The sequence below is a fragment of the Mastigoproctus giganteus genome, chromosome 6 (genome assembly GCF_048544385.1).
Source record: "Mastigoproctus giganteus isolate SK-2022 chromosome 6, ASM4854438v1, whole genome shotgun sequence".
NCBI classification, from domain to species: Eukaryota; Metazoa; Arthropoda; class Arachnida; order Uropygi; family Thelyphonidae; genus Mastigoproctus; species Mastigoproctus giganteus.
The window spans coordinates 187,317,670-187,335,976 of NC_143580.1; the positions used below are offsets into that span (position 1 = coordinate 187,317,670).

Here is an 18,307-nt window from a genome sequence, read left to right on the forward strand (position 1 = left end):
TTTTTCCTTTCTTTTCCTACATCTATATCAAGTGTGCATCTTGCCATTCTGTGATCACTTCCAACGTTTACCTTATTCAGGAAGGTAACATCATTCACGATATATCTTCTGTTAGTGAGGATGAAGTCAATTTCATTAGTTGTTATTCCATTTGGACTCTTCCATGTCCACTTTCTGCTCACCCTTTTCTTGAAAAAGGATTCATTACTGACAATTCTTGAGATTCTGCAAGTTCCACAAGTCTTTCATCTCTTTCACCAATACCAAAATTTCCTATAGTTCCCCTTTCTGCACTGTTTTGTCTTTTTCCAACCTTAGCATTGAAGTCCCCCATAATAATAGCGTAGTAGGTTTTCTGCTCATCTAGAAGGCTCAATTTCTGTGTACATTTCTTCAACCTCTTCATCATCATGGCTCGATGTTGGTGCACAAATCATTATAACCTTTAGTTTGTACCTCTTAGAAATCTTGAGTATTAGTCTTGACACCCTTGTTGATGTACTTTTGAATTCCAAAAATGTTTTTTATATCTTTATGGACCAGAAAGCCAACTCCACCTTCGCTCCTTTTATCTTGCTATAACAAGTGTTTCTTGTTATAGCAAGAAACACTTGAAAATAACATTTGTTATTTTCTTTTTCCATTGGTGTACAGCAGATTTCCACTTGATAAACTTATAAGTGATTCATTTCTTCTTCTTGTTTCAGCCAAACCAATGATATCCCAATTCACATTTTCTAGTTCCTTTTTCAGCTCTAATATCCTGTCTTCACCGAACAGCGATCTTACGTTGTAACAGGCCAAGTTCAGTTTCCGTGCATGGCAGCCTGGTCGTGCCCAGAGATTCTTAGCACTCTCTGCTTCCACTCTGATCATCTCGCTGCCATAGGAGGGGGAGAGTGAAAGATGCTGGGGACTGAGGGCCATTTGTTTCATCGTGCTGTCCTGTGCTGGAGGGTTTGGTCTTTTCCTCTTCACGCTGACCTGGCGTCTTGAAGAGAACCACTCTACACGTTCGTTGCCACCGAGAAGGTGTGCATGAGGATTTTAGGGAGGCAGGCCAACCGGACTTCTTCTAAATCTCTGTAATAGAAAAATGTTGGATCCATCAGTGTTTTAGACTGAGTGTCTGATAATACAGAATACCTGTTCCCTTCTAAGTCCCTATAATAGTGTAGTGTCCATCAATTCATTAACATAACCACTGTAAATTACAAGTGATAATTCTAGTAGCTGACAGTGGATATTTGTACTGATAACAAATACTGAAATGCACAGTTTGTTATGAGTAAACAGTGATTTAGTAGCAGATACTGGTCACAGGTATTGTCAACTGTAACAGTGACAAAGTAACAGATACACAATTTTTGACTTATCTCTATAGTTACTGCTGCTGCTTTGTACAATTCATGTGGTTGTCGGCATCGTTACTCTATGAAAGAAAGTACTGTATCTGTACTTCTACCATTCTAACTGTTACAGTAGAACATTCACCCATTTCTAATTCTTCATTTTAATATTTTCTTCATTTGTTTTTAAAAGTTTGTATAGATTTCCAGCAACATTGACAGTTTAATTTTTAATGATGACTTTCTCAAATAAATAGCAGTCAGTCAAAGTATTTTATATTGCTTGATTTTTGTGTTTTCTTTTTTCCCCATTTCTGCCTTTATATGTATACATTTCTGCTCTGCAGCGATAAACAGTACAGAACAATTGCATTCTTGCTTCATCAGTTATCGTTATCAATTAATGTGTTCACTGCTTCCTCACACAAATATGTGGATTGATTTTTAATCTACTTAAAGGGAAAACCGCTAATTTTAGAACTTTTTCTTTCAATTTAACAAAAATAAAACAAGATATTTTTGACAAGAAACCTTCACTGGAGGTTGATTAATTCAGTCATGGTGAGAGGAAAGCCCAACAATGTCTCTGCCCTTTTCAATCCAAATTGACTCAGTCCCATGGTTTTCAATCCCAGGCCTAAAAGGCGGTCATAAAAGTCAGCAGCAAAAGTGTTAAGCTGTGTCCTGAATCGATCATAATAAGCAGCATCCACTGTATTCGCAAAAGGAAGTTATCATTAATAAAATAATTCATCATATATAAACTATTTACTTTGAAGTTATTTTTATAATGGAAACTTCCAAAAGTAACCATAATTTTATATTGGAAAACACCTACCTCTGGACATGTTTGCACACTGCAATCACGGATAGCACATCTGCTATCATCAGCCCAAAATGGACATTTTCGATTTAAATTAACCTAGTAATAAATAAATAAATTAAAAAAATGACTGAATTAAATTCATAAAAATGTATGATGAAAATAACATTTTTATAGACTTTTGTTACTTATTCATAACTACACATTCATAACTATTCATAAAACTACACTGCGATCTACAATTAAATTTTGAACGGATTGAGTAAGATTAATAGTGATGGAATCATTCTTGCCCAGACTACATGAGGTGAATAAATTCAAACTGAAGAAGGGCGGTTGTGTGATATATGTGCAGAAGTTTTCCTGCAGCCAGTCGATTGTTGGAGAAAACTTCCATCTGGTGTTTTGGAAGTTGGCAGTCTGAGGAAATTCAAGGAAGAATTAAACAAACTATTAAAGAGAATGGATAATAGGTAATAGAATTTTTTTTTTTTTGCTGATGCTGTATAAGCTTGATTTCTTGCATTGTTTGCCACCACTACAATACTAAATTCCTATATGTATACAATTACATGGACCAACAAACTCACAGCACATGACTAAAAATAAAACTACAGGTTAACTGGTGGCAGATGACTCATCAACCAGTGCAATACCACCATTTTGCTTATTGGAGGCTTGATGTGGTGGAAACGATGTTTAGTCTGCAGAGCTAAGTTCCAGTCAACCCTTCCCTATCACTTCCATCATGCAATACGACTGATGACTTTTGAGATTGTGATCGACATCATGGCGAGATCCAATCTTCCTTACATTTTGAGGGTACAACTTTAAAATGGTGTTGCCAGGCTGGTCACTAGTTAGTACACCAGACTGAACCTATTGGTAACTCTCTAGGAGGCTTCCAGATCAGCTAGTGTATAATCTTGCTACTTCTACTCTGTCAGATAGTGGCTGGAGGGAGTCTGAGTAGTGTGTATGTGGGGGGGGATGTTGTTGAGGTCATGTTATGTCAAGGATCTGGGTATATTCTTACCATGTGTATGCCATATCCAAAAATTTCATTATTTCATACAGCATCTCCCCATCCACAACGTTTTCTTAGTATTGAATACACCATGAATTGTTAAACTAATAGAATAAGCTTATCTGAGAAGAGATCTAAACCCCCCACACACTTCCTAGTTCATTTCACAAATATGTGGTCTCAGTTCTAATCTGAACAATGTAAATTTCCACTTGCTGGCCTCCAAACCCCATGTACTTTTTCTGACAGAATCTCAGTTATTGGTTGATTCAACTACTGCTCATCTCAGTTGCCCAAATTATTCACTGTATGATTCCTTTTGCCTCAAAGGTGGTACTTGTGCATATGTCCATTCTGATATTCTCTGTCAGAGACTTGATAATTTAGAATCACCTCTTTTCGATCTTCTCTGACTAAAAATCTCTCTACCTCATTCAGTCAAATTCATCTGTTGTCCCTACCGTTCTCCCAACTCCACTAATCACTTGGAGCTCTTCGACTTCCTCTCTTTGCAACTTGCCTTTCTCCGGTCCAACTTTCCTAACAGTGAGGTAATTTTCCTTGGTGATTTTAATGTTCACAACTCCAGCTGGCTTCCACTTTCCAGTCACACCGACCCAGCTGGTCGAGATGCTGAGGCTTCTGCAATTATTAATGACCTTGCACAGATTGTTCATTTACATAAAAGAATACCAGACAATCCCAACCATACAGCCAATACGCTTGATCTTTTTCTCACAAACAACCCCTCTAAGTACATGGTCAAAGTGAGTTGTTCTTTAGGCACCTCAGATCAATTTGGTGATTGTCTCTTTTCAAATGGAGCCTTTATCCCATGGCTATTCCCAACCTAGTGTTGTTTGGCATTACAAGAATGCAAAATGGGATGACCTGCAAGATTTCTTTTCTTCTTTTACTTGGTCGGATTACTGTTTCAAAACTTCTGATGTCAACATTTGCTCAGATCTTGTCAGTGAAATTATTTTTGTGGGAATGGAATTCTTTATTCCAAACTCCACTTTAAAATCTAATCCTTTATCTAAACCTTGGTTTTCCAATTAATGTGCTTAAGGCTGTTCAAGAAAAGAATGTTATGTTGCATATCGTAATTGACTTTTTTCTAATTCTTCAGTTTCACTTTCTGCCTACACCAAAGCTCACAATAATTGTAAAGCAGTTATTAATCAGCCCTAACTAGATTTTGAACAGGCTAAGAGTAGAAAACTTGCACTAATAGTAGCCCATTTCTCTGCTCCAACCTCTGTCAAAACCAGATGGTTTTGTTGTCAGTTCAGCCAAGGATAAACTGACCTGCTAGCATCCCATTTTTCTTCCAACTCATGTATTAATGATCTTGGTAAACCACCTCCCACCATTCCCAACATGCTCCTTTCAATGCCTCCTTGGTCTTCCATCAAAAGGATGGATGATTTTGATGAAACTTGATGCTCAGAAAGCTCAATGTCCTGATGGTATTTCTCCACTTGTTCTCAAAACCTGTGCTCCTGAACTTACTCCTGTTCTTTACCGCCTTTTTTCACTTTCTTATTCCAAAGGTGTTTTTCCTTCTGCTTGGAAATTTGCTCATATCCAGACAGTTGCTAAAAAGGGTAACAAAATCCCTCCCATCTAATTATTGTCCCATTGCAAATTTTTCTACTCTTTCTAAAGTAATGGAGAAATCAATTAACCGTTAATTCTTAAACTACCTAGAAACCTTCCATCTGATCAATGATCACCAGTATGGATTCAGTCAGTTCGATCCACTGGTGATATTCTGGCTTATTTTACCCATTTATGGACAAATTCAATGGAAAAGTTTGGTGAAACACAAGCAGTTGCTCTTGACATCTCAAAGGCTTTTGATTGTGTTTGGCATAAAGGTCTTCTAAACAATTTTCCATCTTATGGTTTGCCAACTGTTTTTGTAATTGGTTATCCAATTTTCTCTCTGATCATTCACTGAGGGTGAGGGTTGATGGCTCTGTCTTCTAACTTCTCCACTAATGCTGGTGTCCTCCAAGGTTCAGTTGTTTCTCCCACTCTTTTCCTCTTGTATATTAATGACCTTCTTCCATTGACTGGAAATCCTATCCATAGTTTTGCTGATGATAGCACATTGCATTCCACTTTCCAGTTTGAGAAACCTTACCCTGCTCAATCAGTTTCAAATTCTCAAATAGCCGTTACCAATTCCTTAAATTCCAATCTCTAGGTAAATCTCCAGTGGGGCATAGACAACTCAGTTTATTTCACTCCTTCTAAAACTCAGTCTTGTCTTGTATCTTGCAAAAAGGATTCTTCTGCTGCTATGCTTATCTTTGGTGACACTCCAATTTCTAGGCAAGGTGATATGTCTCTTTTGGGGATTACTTTGACTTATAATTTCTCTTGGCACAAGCACATTACAAATATTGTTTCCTCTGCATCTAAAAAACTTGATTTTCTCTTTTGCTCTCAGCGTTACTTTTCTTCCAAACAGCTGTTCACTCCGTATAAATCGCAAATCCGCCCTACCATGGAATATTGTTCCCACATCTGGGGCAGTGCCCCCAAAACCTCTGTCTTCTAGATTCCATTCAAGAGAGGGTAGTTAGGTTAATTAATGACTTATCTCTAACAGTCTCCCCACTCACTTTCTCATAGACGTACTGTTTCTGCTGCATGCCTTTTCTACATATACTTCCATGGGCACTGTTCTTCTGAATTGGCTTCTATAATTCCCACTCTGTCTTTCAAAAACAGTCCAAACACATGCCATCAACATCCATTTACTGTCCAACTTGAAACTCACAGAACCAACTTTTCATCTCTGTTTATTCATTCAACTGCCGTTGTCTGGAACAACCTTCCTTTATACGTATTTACTGAAAATTACATTCTACTGAAGTTCAAGTCTGATGTCAACAAATATCTTCTTTCATCTTGTCAACCTCCAACCCAAGCAATGGTACTAAGTACTATAGGTTCTAATACCTCACGTGTATAAAAAAAAAAAAAAAAAAAAAAACCCTGACAGAATAGCTTCTTTGCAGTATTGGTGATCTTCCAAAAATTAGGATATATCAATGTTAAAGTGGTGGATCAACTGAGAAATGAGGAAAGAATCTACAAAATGAAAAGATTTTGTCAGAGAGGAAGACTTAATTCAGGCTTCTGACAGGAATTTAAACATTGCGGACACCCCAGCTGAGCTTATCCCATATAGGTGAACCTGCATAGCATGCGAGAAGAATTTAGACACTGTATCAAGAGATTTAATTAAAACCTCTTAAGTAGTATTCAATTTATACTTTCCATCCCTGCCAGCTGGTTTTTAAGTCCAACCATGTTAACAGTCAAAACATAACAGAGAGAAGACTTAACATGAGAAGGTATGGCAGCTGACCAGATTTCATCACTGTATAATATGGAATAAAAATAACTTTTACGTAGAGGATGAAAACTGGGTTAGATACACAAACATTTTTTTTGTTTTGGTCGCTGGAGTAACAGTTTTGGTCACTGGAGACTTTTTTTTAAACCTACAGCACTTCTATTTATGAGAAAATGCAGCACACTCAATTCATCATCACACCATTATTTGGAAATTGCTATGATGCTTCAATATAAGGAAAGCATGAAAGCCTTGGTTCTGAATTCCTCAGTTGCAGGTTTAGATTTAAAAATAGTAATGCCACCAAAGAAGCCCATCAGGTAAGTAGTGAAGGTGACGGATAGCGGAATAACTTTAAAAAAAAAAAAAACCCACACTGTGTGGATATGATGGCAGAACTATCATTTTTTACTAATTATTTATGTCTTTACTATGCCTTTAAGCACAGACAGGGTGGTGCATAAATTGCTGACACATTTGTATTAATTAAAAGTGAATTATTAGCTGAATATCATTTAAAGTTGGTGGTTGTTTGCAATAGCTCTTGAAGACTAGCAATAAGTCACAGCACTTTACTTGTTCCTAAATCCCCTATGCTCCCATCAATAAGCACAATGGCAGAGAATTTGGGCCTCTTCTAGTTCTGCAATGATATCCACACAGTGAAGTGTCTTTTTACTAGTTATGCTACTCTCCCTCGCAACTTGCCAATCAAACAGAAGGCTCAAGTTGGAATTTTCTTTTTGACTAAACTAAGTGTAATTGCTACACAGACTTCAGTGTATTCAGGCTTTTCTTTAAATTTACTGGGCACCTATAAGAAACACAATATTTTGTTTATCTCAGCAATTTGAAGAGGAAGCCTGTCAAGAAACAAAAATTACCTTCCATGGCCAGTGTTCATTCTTCAGAAAATGTTAAAGCTCACCAGGTTGCAATTCAGTACAGTCTAGAAAAGTCAACAAGAAAAGCAGCTCATGAATTTGGAATATCTCTGTGTTCTGTTCAATGAATGCTTCAACTGGATTTGAAAATGTTCCCAGAGAAAATAACAGTGATGCATAAACTTTCTGACAATAAGCAGATTAAACTTTGATTCATCACATGGCCAGGTGGGAAGGAGCAGCAGTGCATAGCACATGCTTCTTGATTAGACCGGGGTTCAAACCCGTCACCACCAAATACAGAGGATGTGGAAATGTCAGGGAATGACCACCGCGTATTCCCGGAGCAATATGGCCTTAGTTGCTAATACTAATAAAACCACATGGCCAAAAGAAAACAATGCACTGTCATACAGTGCTGCATCTGGTTTTCTGATGAAGCTTATTTTCAATTGGGCAGGATTGAAAAAGCACAATGTATTGTTTGGGTAACAGAACCTCCCTGCTGTTACCCAGGGAGGAGTAACGGCAAGGAGGTTCTGTGAGTTGACAGGTCTACCCACAAGTGACCATGTGGGTAGACCTGTGAAGTAAATGTTTAAGTGGACCCTTCTTAAACAAAACTGTAAACTCATACTGGTACCTGCATGTGCTCCAGAATGACTTTCTACCTCAGCTTCCCATAGACACCCAATGGATTATGCAAGACAGTACTACACCAAACACTGCTAATGTAATGTCCAATTTTATTGCACACTGTTTTCGGCCATAGTACATATTGTCATTCTACATCCTGATTGTCACAAATGTTAGTATTTTTGGCCACCTCTGAGACCTAGAACCCATGTAACTTTTTCTTATGGGGTTTTTGAAAGATAAGTTCTGCAGGAAACCTGCTACACTCATGGAATTAAGAGATGGTTGTTCAACTGTATTGAAAAATTGAACATTGAGCAAAAATTGATATACACCTTAGGAACTTGTCCATCAAAATGGAGGAAACACCGAAAATTAAGAAAACAGCAATATATTTCTCCATTGGAGTAGCATTTTTTTAAAATTTATTTAGAGTAGCGCAATATGAAGGTAACTTTTAGTGGAGTACTTACACAATGTAAGATCAACACACCAAATAGCAAATTTAGTCTGCCCACTCATATGCACACAATGAGGTTATGCCCTACTAGTACAATAAAATAATCTTACATTAGCAACATATTTAAATATGAAGTAAGCATTTAATGATGATTCACTTAGTATGTATTAAATGGTTCAATTTAAAACTTGCATATTTATTTATTCGCTCAAAATTACAATAGTATGAAGTTTTAATCCAGTGTTTCTCCATCACTGGGCCATGAAGAAATTTGAAGTGGATCAAACAAGTTTTAAGATACTTAAAATATTTTAATATACATGTGTATATACACTGCCATCAAAACATTATGGCCATCTACTTAATAGTGGATATGTCGTCCTCTTGCTGCCAGTACAACTGCCACACAGTGAGGCATGGCTTCTATAAGGGCTCTGAACATTGTAGGAGGTATATTGTTCCATGTCTCCAGGCCTGCTTTCTGTAGATCAGGATATGCAATTTATATCCGACAAATTCAGTGGCCAAGGTAGAACATAGAAATCACTTTAGTGTTCAACAAAGTACAGGAACTACCAGTCTTACGTAATGTTTGCATTCCGCGGAACTCTACGTAAGTCGGAATTTCCCCCAAGCTTGCGCAGCACTCTCAACTGTGCCTGCTGAATTAATTGAATCAAAAAAGAAATGATCGACAAACATGTAAATAGAATTATTTATTGTATTTATTCAATTTTTTATCTCATGCACAGGAAAAATTACAAAAGCGTGCAATTTAAAAAAAATTCAAAATTATAAAATTACAAAAAAAAAAGAGAGGAGACAGGCATAACATCAGTAAGTTTTACCTCTCGAGCATCGTTTCCAGAATCAATGTCATCAGTTGATAAGTACGCCACTGTGGAGGTTGAGGACTGTGGAGATTTAGAAGGGGTCAGCCGCTCAACCTTATAAAAGAACATTAATGGATGACCGAACTGTGGCTTTTTTCTTTTCGTCATAGATTTCTTTGTAGCAAGCAAGCATATCATTCACCCCTCTGTTAACTTTTAAGAATCATTTGCTGTCAGGATCCATCTTTTTAAACCTTGCCATTGCTGATGCAATTTCATGAAATGCCATTGCCATCTCTCTGGTTGTGAATCATCTCAGCTACTCATTTGGTTCATCTTGAGCTTCGTCAGCATTTTCTTCTTTCACTATCAGTGCCTGCAAGTCAATAAGTTCTTCGTTAGATAATTCCTTCTCTTCTTCCTCTATTAACTCTTGGAGGTTGATGCCAAAGATAAAGTATGGCATCAACCTCCAACTGAAGCAGCTCTGCAACCTTTACAATCTTATATGTAACCTCTTCATATGATTAATCTTTTTCAAATTATTCAAAGCCTTTTACATGCTGTGGGCATATTTTCTTCCATGCACCATTTAAAAAAACTTTAGTAATTTCTGCCCAGGCCTTATTAATGTTTAAGATGCAACGATAAATACTGTAAGATTTCCAAAAGTCTCTTAACGTAAAATTTTTCTCATAGTCTACTGCAGACAATGCTTGAGCAAATGTTGTGCGTAAATAGTATGCTTTTAAATTGGAAATAACACCCTGATCCATAAGTCGGATGAGTGAAGTATTTGGCAGTAGAAACATGACTTTCACGTTCGAATTGAAATCATCTAGATGCGTAGGATGTCCAACAGCATTATCTAATAGAAACAAAATCTTGAAAGGAATGTCGTTGTCTTTACAAAATTTTTCAACCTCAGAAATGAAGCAGCATTTAAACCAATCCTCAAAGAGAGATATTGTTATCCATGCTCTCTGGTTCGATTGGAAATGCATGGGTATGGTGGCTTTATTGATGCCCTTAAATGCACAAGGATTTCCAGAATGGTACACAAGTGGTGATTTTAATCTGTAATCGCCCACTGCATTAGCCCCTGGCAATGTATGTTCTATCCAGCATTTTTTTCCCCAATACAGAGCAGTCTCATCAACGTTAAAAATTTGCTGTGTTGAATAGCCGCCTTAATCAATAATTTTTTTTTGAACACATCACAATTTCTCTGCAGCTGCAGAATCGGCACTGGCGACCTCACCGCATACTTTATCATTGTGGAAACCAGCGCGATGCTTGAACCTATTAAACCATCCACTGCTTACCACGAACTTAGGTTGGGGTTCGCCATACTTTTCCTTAATATCTTAATAAATACTTGTTGCTTTTGCTTGAATGGTAATTAGACTCAGGGGCACTTTCTTCTGAATCTGATTTTCCATCCATATTATTAACAGCTGTTCCATCTTCAATATACCACTTGAATGCTGTTTTGTGATCACTGTTGGTCTTAAGTGCGTTGATCCTTTGACTTGTTCTCTTATACATGCGCACTGTCCTTTAAAATAGTATTCACAGTTGAAGCAGCGAGACCTGATTCCCTTGCAATAGATGACAAACTTTGTCCTGCTTCATACTTAATCATTTTCATCCCTAAATCAATTTTGTTTTGTTTCTTGGCACTACCACCACTTGCACTTTTGCTGGTCGCTTTCCCTTCATCATTATAATACATAAATAGGAATGAAGAGAAGTTTCTGAAAATTGGTTTTTTATATTATTGAAGATTTCAGTGAAGGAGAACACATTTCACCATAACAGCGTAAAAATCCACACAATTGCAGTTACCAGTATTATCACAAATGCAATAAGATAGACTTTACTACCCATTTATAATTAGATGCACTAACAGAAAACCCCAATAAACCAGAAAGTGCAAATTGGTATTATTGTTTTGTGGTAGTGACAAAGGGGTTCAAAATTGATTCTTATAATGGGAACATATAATAACGATGAAAGTGCAGTGCAATTTCCATTATAAATATGACCTTTTAAAGAGATAAATAGCTTAGTAATATAGCGAAATTTTCAAATTCCAAGGACTTCGAACGAATGACAAAAAAAACAAAACACAATGTGTTTTTTTTTTTTACGTTAATAATTATATTACGTAAGTCGGGGAGTTCCTGTACTCTTGAAAAATATCACAAACGTGGCAGAACACATTATACTGCTGGAATACTCCTGTATCTGTTTGTTATTTGGTTTTTAGGAGCATTAGCAACTAAGGCCATATTGCTCCGGGATATGTGGTGGTCATTCCCTGACCTTTCCGCATCCTCCGTATTTGGTGGTGACGGGCTCGAACCCTCCTGTATCATCAAGGAACACAGTCACCATGAAGAGGTAATAGTAAATAATAGAATTAGCCACATAGCGCGAGGAAGCCACAGGCTTTTGCTGCACTGACAGAAAAAAAAAAACACCATAAATAAGAAAACACAAATTATATGCTTCCCTCATCACACAGGTAAGTATCCAGTAAACCTTTGGAATTTACTCAAACTGTCAACCTCAACTAACTGTCAGTACAACTTGTTCCAGCTATCAATGACTTGCTGGCTAAAAGAAAAAAACTTCCTATAATGTAATCTAAACATCAAGCCCAGTAATTTCAATTTATGGCACCTACTTCTGGAATTGTTTAAAACAGTGAGAATTCCATCTTCATTCATTTTACTACTCCTCCCAAAGCCTTATAAACCTCAATCAGATCACCCCTGAGGTGCCTGGTTGCCAAGCTCTGTAGTGCCCATAATTGGAGTCTTTCCTCATAAAATCATCCTTCTACCAATCTCACCATTCGAGTTGCCTGCCTTTGGACTCTTTCAAGAAGCTCTGTCTTTTTTCAGATGAGGTCTCCATACTTGAATATAGTACTCCAAATGTGGTCTTATAATTGCCTTAAACAGTGGGATTATGACCCCACTATCTCTACAGGATAGTGTTTGATAAATGATTGATAGGACACCATGGGCTTTCCTGGCTGCCTATTTACACTGTGCAGAAAACATATCTGCCTGAACTGTAACTCATAAATCCCTTTCCTCCTCCTCCAATGTTTTTAATTCAACCCCACCAAGTGTATAGTTTATTTATGGGTTGCTATTCCCCAAGTGTAAGACCTTGCATTTAGCAGCATTAAAACATAGCTGCCACTTCTCTGACCATCTTTGAAGTCTGTTCAAGTCATCCTGAAGGAGCACTGCTTGGCATTGATCATTAACAACTCTGCCAATCTTTGCATCATCTGCAAATTTTGACATCACACCTTCTATCCTTTCAATGTCATTTATGAAAATGAGGAACAAAAGTGGTACCAGAACAGATCCTTGAGGAACCCCACTCACGTTACATGGATCCAAAGAATATTCATTAATCACAACTCCCTGCCTTCTGCCCTGCAGCCACCCAACAATCCCAACCTGTTCAAGCCTATACAGCAACCTCTCATGAGGGACCAAGTCAAATGCTTTGCTAAAATCCAAATAAGCTATGTCAAAATAGCCCACCAAGTTACTTAAGAATGATTTACCCTTAACAAAGCCATGTTTTGTGTGTCATTCAGAATGCCATATCTAAATGTTCCTGGACTGCACTCTTAATCATTGCCTCTAAGATTTTTCCTACCACTGAAGCCAGACTAACTGGTCTGCAGTTACTAACTTCACTCTTAGAACTGCTTTTATGTATTGATGATGCACTGGCACTTCTACAATCCAAAGGAATCTCCAGAGTCCAAATATGTCTGCATAATTAATCTCAATGGTTCAATACACTCCCTCGTGCTCTCCCTCAAAACTACAGGGAGTATGCCATCAACTCTGGGAGCCTTGCTTGCCTTTATACTCAAAAGTTTTTCTAGTAAACAATCATCTGATTACAACTGATTGATTGTTTAATGGTTTTATGGCTGTGATTACGATATTGCTAATTTCATATAGCTCAGCCTCACTTGCACAGCCTCTTCTCAGCATAAAGGGTCTTTCCTCAGTAAAAACAGATGCAAAGTACCTGTTCAATTCATCTGCAATGTCAGCTGGGTTGTCTGAGACTTTCCCACACCCACTTTGCAAGGGTCCAATCCAATTTGCTTTTTTCTTCCTTTTATTCATATACATGAAAAATTGTCTCCATTCTTTACTCTCTTAGTCAATGCTTTCTCATATACAACCTTCACCTCCCTGACCTTATTTGTGGTACTATTACAGATCAATTTGTACCTGTTGTAGGCTTCAGTACTTTCCATCAATTTAACTGTCCCATGCTATATTTTTTCTGCTCTATTAGACCAGGCAGTTCTGCAGTCATCCACTTCGGCATCCTCCTCCTGCAATATTTTCTTGAAGGTATGTACGAGTTCACAGCTTTTGTGATTTTTACTTTAATAAAAATATTCCATAATTCAAATATATTTGCCATCATTCGGCAATCTATTCAGAGATGCCGCACCTTAAACTGTCAAAAAAAGTTAAAGTTAAAGCCAGCGCCTTTAACTTTAACTACAGCAACATCTTTCTTCATCTTCCAACTGATGGTTGCAGGATCACTTCCTGACAATTGCTCCTGTACACTAAGCCTGGTAATGTCTTCTGAATCATTAGCAATGATAAGGTCAGGAATATTCTCACCACTAGTACTTTTGCTAACATGCTGGTACACTTTATCAGCCACAATGGATAAGTATTTTTTTAAGCATTCAGAGTATAGGCTAGGAATAAGAGGGCTCCAAGAGATTCCAAGGAAAACATGCCCAGGCCAAAACACCATCACTGCCTCTTGCCTGATTTTCTTGGACCAGGACATCTTAGTGATTCTTCTCTGCAGTTTGTCACTATACCCTCCATCTACTCTCCATGTGGTATAGTAGGAAATATGATTCATCAGAAAATGCAACTTTTTCCAGTTGTCAAAGTCCAATGATACCATACAGATGTAAACTTTAGCCATCATTGGCAATGGGTGGCTGCAAGCATTGATACCTTGACCAGGCACCTACTCCAGTGGCCCATACAAAGGCAGATTTGTTGGATTGTGGTCTTGGAAACACTGTTGGTCACCCTCCCTGGTTAAAGTCCATAATCAGCTGTTCCACCATTTTCCATCTATCAGATCGCATAAGGTGGAGCAGCCCATGTTCAACATGACCACTGATGTGCCATGAGTGCCCACCACTGGCCCAGTGACTGCTGCTCTGTGAACAGCACACAAAATTTGCTGTTTCGGTATCCAACAAGCATCCCTTTTTTGAATTTCGCTGGATCATATCTTGTGCCATATATCAATCAAGTTTGTTTGTTATTTGGTTTTTAGGAGCATTAGCAACTAAGGCCATATTGCTCCGGGAATATGCGGTGGTCATTCCTTGACCTTTCCGCATCTTCCGTATTTGGTGGTGACGGGCTCGAACCCCGGTCTAATCAAGAAGCGTGTGCTATGCACTGCTGATATCAATCAAGTACTTCCTTCATATGGTCCACATGCCACTAACCTACAGTATTACATTTACTGGTTCTCACTGTAACATGTATGCCACTAGGCAGAGAACAATCAACTGCTAAAACGTGTGGGTGGTTATGTTTTAATGGAGAGTGTATATGTTTAATACATAGGTAAATAATTTTTTTTATCATTTACCCAAAATTTCCCACCTACATATAAATGTTTTGATGGAGAGTGTATATGTTTAATACATATAGGTAAAATACATATAGTAAGAAATTTCTTGAAGTTTAAAGAGACATTAAAAAAGATTGAGAAATGCTGTGCAATTCACTCTTAATGTATTGCAAATTATATACAGAAAAATTTGTACAAATAATCATCCCACATACTGTACAGATATTCGGTTAATGCAAGAAACTTGAATTTTGGTAATCAATTTTTCTACATTTTATTGTGTGAAATATATCCAACAATATATTTCATAGTAATTTTCAATGTTATCATAATTTTTATAACAGTAAATTCCTTAAGACTTTTTCTGTTGAAAGGATCAGAGTCGATTGCATTAGCCACATTTTCAATGAAATGTTGTTGTTGACATTAACTATAATGCAAATTATCTTTTTTACCTAATAAAAAAGATTTCTCCACTTTCAAAGATATATTGAATAAGTCTTGGCTCTACCAAGACCTTGTACTGTCATCCTGACTAATGATAAAAATGGCTTCATGTTTAAACAATGATGCAGTAATAGTTTAAATGTGAAGCCACATCTATGTTCAACATTTATGTGCAACACAAGTTGATATATAAATGAAAATATTCATAGGGTTATTCAGAAAGCTTCTTGAAAATAACTATATTGTTAACAAAGCAAAAAACCACTTTAAAACCATATCCAAGTCCAATTACATGATAACTGACAGCAAATATTACTTAACAATTTGACATTATGTTACATAACCAGAACATATGATTTGTTATAAAATGTATGAGATACACGAGGTGCATCAAGTCAGAGTACACTTTTATTTTTAGTTCTCAGAAAACGTATAGAAACAGTTGATCACTGGAACAAACTTCTATCTGGTGTTGTGAAAGTAGGTAGTTTGAATAAATTTAAGGAAGAATTAGATAAATTATTAGACAAATTTAATTTTTTATAAACAAACTCAGAATGATTTTGGGTTTGTTTATACAAAATAAAATTTAAAAATAACTTTTACCCTCAACACAAAAACAGTCCTTTTTGGCCATTTTGCAAACATTCAAAATGAACATTTTTGATAAATTTTTCATTCATTACCGCTTTATAATGTGCAGGAGTATTATCCTACATGTAAAAGATATCCGTCTTCAATCTTAGAATAAGAAATATCTTGTGACACTACTAATATGAATAAACATAGTATAAATATCCCCTTGGAGAAAATTCCAGTTCCAATGACACGAGTTTAATTCCTTCAAAACTGGATATTAGCTTTCAACTGTCAGTTACCATATCTACTGATTTTGAAAATGGCCTTATCAGACCACGAGATTTCACTAGGCACAAATTTATTATTTTTGTGCATCTGGAGAAACTTTCTGCAAATTCAATCCTTATCTGAATCATCTTCATTAAGTGTATGATGGAATTTTGGAATGTAAACTTTGTACTCCAAATCTCTTGAAAGTCAATGTAAACTTGAGTGGGGGGGCTGCACAGCTTTTTTAACATATGTAACATTATCTTCTGTCTTTCAAATCAGAAGTGATTATCAACACTTGTCTCCTTAAAATTCTTAATCAGACTGCATGTTTCAAGGTTGGCATCACAATCTGCAAGCTATTCTCATCAGATAAACATCACACTTCAACATTTGTAATAAAGTTTTACTGCAAGAATCCTATCTTGGGTTGTTATTTTAACTATAACTTTACTTCTTCCTGTAACAAAGAAGCAAAGAAAAAATTGCTTTCTAAACACAGGTTCATAATAATTAAAGTATCCTTATTCAGAGTGGTCTGGAGTGCTATCTAATGGTCAGATTGATGTGTAATTTAGTATATATATATTGTACAGAGAACAGAAAAAAATTACATCATCATTACAAAATCTGTTGTGTGTGCGAGTGCACATGCCACTGGCAGACAATGGGCTCCATGCAAGTCACTGTTTTCAATGGCTAATCATAACACATTAGGAATGATGGCAACCATATGGAGAACGAAGCTGGCCTTTTAGGTCAGCAAAGCTATGGATAATATCACAATACACCACACGCTCTTTAGGTATGGTGCACCATGAGCCTATGTTAAACCATTATTCCACACGAAAAATTTTTTGCATCACATAACCAGAAATCAGAAAAATAATTTTTGGCAATTGGGGTGGACATAATCAGCTGATCATTCTATCACTTGGTCTGTAGAAGACCTCTGCAACAAATTTCCTGAATGAACATCATTTATTTCAACATCAGCAATCCCCCACTGTTAAAGGAGAGGACTGACAAAATGTTTCCAGTATGTTCTAATGTCTCTGCTCTGTAACAAAGCCAGTGATAGGCCCTCCAGGTTGACCAGCCCTCAAAGAAGAAGAATGGCTCAATAAAATTGTGAAATCATGACAAATTGTTACTTTAGGAAAATATAACAGAAATACAAGTATTGCACAGGAGTTTTCCAATGCCCAGATACAGAAGTCATGGGTATTCACACTCATTCAAAGTGAAGTGGGCCTTGTCTTCAAGAGGACGTTGCACGGCCACTGATCATCCACCTGTATGTGTGCCATGAATGTGTTGGCAAATGTCTTCACATTCCATGCATTGCCAACTTTAAGATCTTGCAACATGTGAACTTTGTACAAATAATACCAAAACACCTTCTGTAATAAATAATACAAAACACCTTCAATACTGTGCAAGCAGAAGTCCAATTTGTATGAAATACAGGTAACACCAATGCCACCCTATGACTGTTTTATTGTGCTAAATCCTCTACAGTGATTGCAAGTTTCACTGATAGCTTTTTGCCTTTGTCCATGAACTACACCAGCAGTTCCCAACCTTTTTTGACTCGCAAACCGCTTTCAACATAATATTTTTATCGCGAACCACTAAGCCTATATTCTCTGAAATCACATAATAGTTTTGAATTTTTATTATAAAATATTTCCAGTACTATATTTTTATAAGCAATATTGCATAATAATATAAAATTATTATTAAGTACCTATATATAATAATGGTTTTTGAGAATGAAAAAATAATTTAGTACGAAACACACAATATACTGTAAGACAGTAAACTAATTCTAAGAAATTTTGGAAGATGTGGCTTCTTTTGTTGGCAATTCTTAATTTGTATTTAATTTTAACTTTGTTTATTATTAGTTAATTTTTATAACCCTTTTACCAGTGTGTTTGC

At 36.7% G+C, this 18,307-nt stretch overlaps 1 protein-coding gene across 1 annotated transcript in view; it reads right to left on the bottom strand.

The window, feature by feature from the left end:
- Positions 1-18,307, bottom strand: part of LOC150084815 (ERO1-like protein beta) — a 217,396-nt gene that overhangs the window by 147,407 nt on the left and 51,682 nt on the right. Inside the window, exon 3 of the mRNA XM_090375563.1 lies at positions 2,188-2,271. Coding sequence (XP_090231689.1) covers positions 2,188-2,271 — 84 coding nt within the window. The remainder of the gene's footprint in view (positions 1-2,187; positions 2,272-18,307) is intronic.